A 5,686-nucleotide genomic window follows, 5' to 3' on the forward strand; every position below is an offset into this window, starting at 1 on the left:
GATACCCGCGCAGTCAGCAGTGGCACAAACTTTTTAATCTTCCCACAGCGGTTAGGGGGCTTCTTCTTCCATATAAAGCGCTAGTTTGCAATCTGCCGCTGAGCAGTGAGTTGGTGAATGAGTGTCAGTGAGACTCAGTGAGTGTGCTATAGCCTACTGGACCTTTGGGTGCACTCTGGGGTGGACAGTACAGCTGCAGCTGAGGTGAGAGAGGGACAGAGGCTGACACGGACAGACACAGGGGCCAGCAATCAGTGAGCGTCCCAGTGCTGGTGAACACATGTGCCAGGTGGACAGAGTAAAGCAGGGCAGTGCAGGTCACATACAGGGCTGATTTCTCTCTTCTCTCTCTCTCTCTCTAAAGACTCTCTAAAGGTGTGTGGGTGAGTACATACAAGTGAAGACATCCATGCATTTACGCTGTTCAATACAAAGATGACATGCATGTCATATTATCTGAGCTATACACATTTTCAAACAAATATTGAATATGTTAATGTTGTTATTGGAATTGCATAAATAGTGTGTTTTGGTTCTTGAATAGCTCCACAGAAGAACATTTGACATTGTTTGGTTTGTTTGGCAGCTTAGGTTAAAGATAAAATTGTAGCTTTTATTGACAAAAAAAATTATTCTCTAAACAACTGTTTTATTACATCAATTATGTTGCTGTAATTTTTCTTTCAGAGAAAGAGAAACATGAACAATTCAAGTAATGAAAAACAAAAGGAATAGTGTTAAATTGTAGGCTTATATATGTATTTATTTTTGTCTTTGAATTAACATGGATTTTTGTTTCAGATTTCATTCAACCCACAGTATTTTTGGCATGTTCACACTTTAATTTACAATGTATCTAAAAGTAACGAAACGGAGTTTGTTAGTGACTAGTGACTTTGTTAGGCAATATGAGCTCTTTCATGGGCAAGTCTAGTGAGATGATATGCATGATGTAATTGGATAAGTTGATATTTTGAGACATTAGAAGGCCTCCAGAGCACACATCATAATTCAAACTCCATATGATCAATAAATTAGTGCTTCTGAGTTGTTTACATTGTAAAATGTTTAATTTGCATTGTTTTGACAATGCAAATTAAACAATGATTGTTAACAAATCATTTGATTGAACACAAGAATAACTTTCCTCATTTGCTAACTAATGGACACTTGCCCACAGTGTGTAATCTATTTGACCAAGTGTTAAATAAGAAAGTGTTTGGGGGTTGAAGAAGTGTGTGAGGCATGTGTGAAAGCAGCTCTGGTAATCTGATGAAGAAGGTGTTGAAAGATGCCTGTGACAGACGGGGTTGATCCTTGTCTTGTTTAAAAAGAAAAAAGGAAAAAAGAGGAATGCACAGCCTTACTGTGACTGTGACAGTGACTGTTGTAGGCAGATGAAATATAAATGACAACTAACATAAGTGTTTAGAATTAGATGAGCTTTGGCAGTGACAACCTCCTCATCTGACAATGTTATAGTTGGAATAAGCACAACATTTCAGCGGTTAATCATATTTATCATAAGACAAGTCAGTCTTTCAGCTTCATGAATTCAGCAAGGACTTGTTCATCACCAGCTGTAACCGTCATCAGTGCAGTCAAATTGTTTGAGTAGAGATATGATACAGTATATATCCATGTAAATCTTATACAATAATATGTCATATCATAACAATATATATATATATACAACAATGTACAGTATATTGTACTGTTTAAATCTTAAATGAATGTTATGCTATGTTATTTGTAATGATTTTACGTAACAGTAAATACAATGATTTCAATCCACATTTAAATGTATTTCATAGGTGTGGATGTAAGTCCGATCCTCAGTGTTGACATAAATCTAATGTGTGGCTTGAAATGTAAATGTGTGTGACATGACATGCATGTCTTGCTGTCCCTGTGGCCTCTGGGCAGGACGATGATTGAACTGGGGATACCGGCCGGGAGTCTGATCGACGAGTTGATGGAGCTCACTGCCCAGAGCCTCAGCCACCTGGAGATCAAGGAGCACTTCAACATCATCAAGGAGATTGGCCGCGGAAAGTACGGCAAAGTGCTGCTGGTCACACATCGCTTCAGGGGTAAGGAGGACGGCGGGGTGGGGGAGGGGGCGGTTGCATGCGGACAGGGCAAGGTCAGTACAGGGCTGTGGTTCAGAGGATGGGGCATGGTGGTTAACGCTCATATTGCAGGGTTACTGATGAGTGTGTGGATTTGGGAAAAGAGGGGGGTGTTTACAAAACATGACAAATTGGTTCAGGCTTAATTATAACAGTGAGATACTGACATTTACAACGTTGTAATGCACTGAAATAGGAAGTGTGGAAAAATGATAGATAGATAGATAGATACTTTATTGATCCCCAAGGGGAAATTCAAGAATGATTCAGTGGATGTTATGTTGTTGTTGTTAGATAACGACTGTGTTATAAGACAAACATTACCATATCATAATCATGTTATGGCAGAATTCATAGGCACACATGAGTTAGCTATGACAGTGTGTATGACAGGGTGTAGTAATAGTGTCATGCTACCATAATCAGAAACTGTGTTGACAGAATGATGACATAACATGACATTTACTTTTAGTGATAATGACCATGATAAGTGATTGGACTTCAACTGCCAGTATTACAAGGCAGGGTATCTGCCATAAAATTTCCATGACATAGTTATATCAGGCAGGGTTAAGTGTTACCAAATTTTGTAAAATAATTTGCTTAAAGAATATTAAGGCTTATGCAACTGGAAGCAATGTGGTCTGACGTAACAGCAATGTAATTTATAACTAATCCCTGTTGTGACAGGTGGTTAAAATACAGTATATAACCCATCACCAGTCAGATTTTGGGGCAAGCAGTTGTGTGCTGAATATGCAACTGTAAGACACACACACAAACTGGACCTTAGGAAAGACCTTCAGAAAAATGTTCATATTGATCTAAAAGAAACTGTAGAGATGACAGTGTTTCATATTTTAGTGTCTTGTGTGTTTTTGTTGTTTGTTGGTGTTTGCTGGTGTTTTGTGGCATTTCTCGGGTTAACGAACAGGGACACCGATGGCACTCAAAGTGATGCCCAAAGCTTCGACCAAGCTGCAGGGCTTCCTGCGCGAGTACTGCATCTCCCTGCACCTGTCACGCCACCCGTGCATCGTGGGACTCTTCGGAATCGCCTTCCAGTCCAAAGAGCACTATGGCTTTGCCCAAGAGCTGGTGATTGGCCGGGACTTGTTTGCGGTTATCAAGCCAAGGGTAAGACCCATGCTGTGTGCATAGGTAGAAACTGCTACCATGTTCAGTTGAATTTGGGCTTCTCTTTTTAAGCTATTGCGAAAACAGTTGAAGAAAACAGAGGCTGTGCAAATCACAACAAATATGTTTTTGTTTTCCAAGACCACTGTTATTAGTCAATCGATTGCACTTTCCCAAACCCCTTGAAATGCAGACTTTAAATTGGGAAACAATACAAAAGACTTTACCACCTGCATTACAGAGAAGGCAATGTTTGGTATCCATACAAGAACATCATCCAAAGTAACCAGAGCCGCCTTGGAACATGGAAATTATTTGCAAGATTCATAACAAGATCAAAGGTCAGATTCTTCAAACTCGATATGGCAGGCAAATTAGAGTGTGAACTATAATTATCAGGCCCCTAACTTCGTCATTAGTAAGACTGATGTATCTCTTCATCTGTCAAGGAATCTATTTAAAGTCCTGAAGAGTAGACTTCTAACTTATCAATCAGGAACTTCCAAAGAGATTTGTGAAAGCTCAAGATGTGGATGGTGAAGTTAATAAAACAGGTGGAAACCTTTGCCCTGTGAGTGCTATATTTTTTATTATAGTGGCCTAAAGTGCATTAAGTGAATCCCGAAAGTTAAGCTCTTTGTGATCCTGGGGATTACAAAGGCATCTGACATGGAATGCAGTTAAATTAAATTCAGTTCCACGGCCACGTGAAGTGAAGGAGGTGAGCGTGTGGCACCTCATGGTATGTGCATTTGTCACTCCTCAAACTGTGCATTATGGATAAAGCCAGTGGTCACGGTCTGGACCACACACACACTCCAATATTCCCCTTCATTTGCTGTGTATTATAACAATTGACACTAAGAAATACACTTACGCCATCCCAGGAGTGTAGACTGTGGAGAGCCTAAGAAGGATGACATACCTAATCCCTTTCTTTCTGCCACTGAATGAAAGATTTCATATGCAAAGCTCATTATTATTTCATTACAATCTGCTCCTTTAAACTGAGAATGACCATATACTGTATCTATTTGTGAAATATGTTTTAACCAATGTTTCATGAGATGATTGTATATGTTAAAAGAATCAATGCAGTACACATTTAATAATATTTGTAAATGATGGTATTTCATATGATTTACACCACTCTCCTGGGTGGTGAGGATGATTAAATGCAGGATAATTAAAACTTTTTTCTCTTTTTCATATCTAAAAAAGCAATACATTACAGAAATGTTTTTCTGATCTGAAAATATGAATGGTGAGGCTGTGGAATACAGGCACACACTTATTCTAAACCCCTCTTCAATCAGGTGGGTATTCCGGAGTGTGCAGCGAAGCGCGTCGCCGAGCAGGTGGCCAGCGCACTGGAGTTCATCCACGACCACGGCCTGGTCCACCGCGACATCAAGCCCGAGAACGTCCTGCTGCTCGACAGCCACTGCCGCCAGGTCAAGCTGGCCGACTTCGGGCTCACCCAAAAGAAGGGCACCCTGATCCGCATGATCTCGGGCACCCTGCCCTACATGGCGCCCGAGTTGTGTGCCATGGCAGTGGAGGAGGGTGAGACGGAGGCCAAGGCGCCCCCGCTCAGCGTGGAGCCCAGCCTGGACACATGGGCGTTTGGCGTGCTCGTCTTCTGCATCCTCACCGGCTTCTTCCCCTGGGACCGCTGCGTGCCATCTGACGACTTCTACCAGGAGTTCGCAGATTGGTGCCAGCAGCCGTCCATTGCAGATGTCCCGTCCCAGTGGAAGAAGTTCAGCCCCGCCGCCCTGGAGATGTTTAGCAAGGTGCTAGCCTTGGATGCCACCCAGAGGTGCTTGGTGAGTGAGGTGAAGGCGTACGTGGAGAAGGACTGGCTCAAAGCAGGGAGCTCTAATGGCCTTCCATGGGCAGACAGCAAGAAGGTCAATGGCACGATCAGCCCTAGCTTGGGCAGAAGCAGCCCTGTCCGTGAGGCGTTGGCATGACGTAAATCATTCTCAAGGACTCATTCCCAAGGGTTCTTTTTTAGCATGCAGTGGAAGAGGGAGGAGGTCGGAGAGTGAGGATAAAGGATAAATTCCTTCAGGACTGTAGGTCATCTCAACTGGTTGCGGCACTCGTTTTATGGGGGCCGTTAAAGTGTACACACCTTCCGTTTGCAGCAGATGGATAGAGTGTCTGGGAAAGCCCTGAGCCCTGGTGGCCTTCAAGAGCATGGACCAAGAGCTCTGATGTCCGATACCTAGACATACCATATTCCCTCGGAGAGCATTGCTTTATGGAGAAGATCCTGTTCCTTTGTGCTCTGAATCTTCAACTTTGCACATCAACTAAAAGCCACAAAATATAATCTTGCTGACTGTAATGTTATTGGAACTACACTGACTTATGTGAGAACCAAGCCAATATCAATATAACAATATAAT

General features: G+C 42.2%; 1 protein-coding gene across 1 annotated transcript; it reads left to right on the top strand.

The window, feature by feature from the left end:
* The first annotated feature begins 1,930 nt into the window (after positions 1-1,930).
* LOC143115003 (serine/threonine-protein kinase SBK1) lies at positions 1,931-5,245 on the top strand. Its single transcript, XM_076276841.1, has 3 exons — positions 1,931-2,093; positions 3,067-3,269; positions 4,586-5,245. Exons 1-3 carry the CDS (start codon positions 1,931-1,933, stop codon positions 5,243-5,245), a joined length of 1,026 nt encoding a protein of 341 aa, XP_076132956.1.
* Positions 5,246-5,686: the final 441 nt, after the last annotated feature.

This window comes from Alosa pseudoharengus, unplaced genomic scaffold (assembly GCF_046254945.1).
Source record: "Alosa pseudoharengus isolate Yale_2024_CS ecotype anadromous, Long Island Sound unplaced genomic scaffold, YU_APseudo_1.1 YU_APseudo_1.1_scf_9, whole genome shotgun sequence".
In the NCBI taxonomy this organism is placed as follows: domain Eukaryota; kingdom Metazoa; phylum Chordata; class Actinopteri; order Clupeiformes; family Clupeidae; genus Alosa; species Alosa pseudoharengus.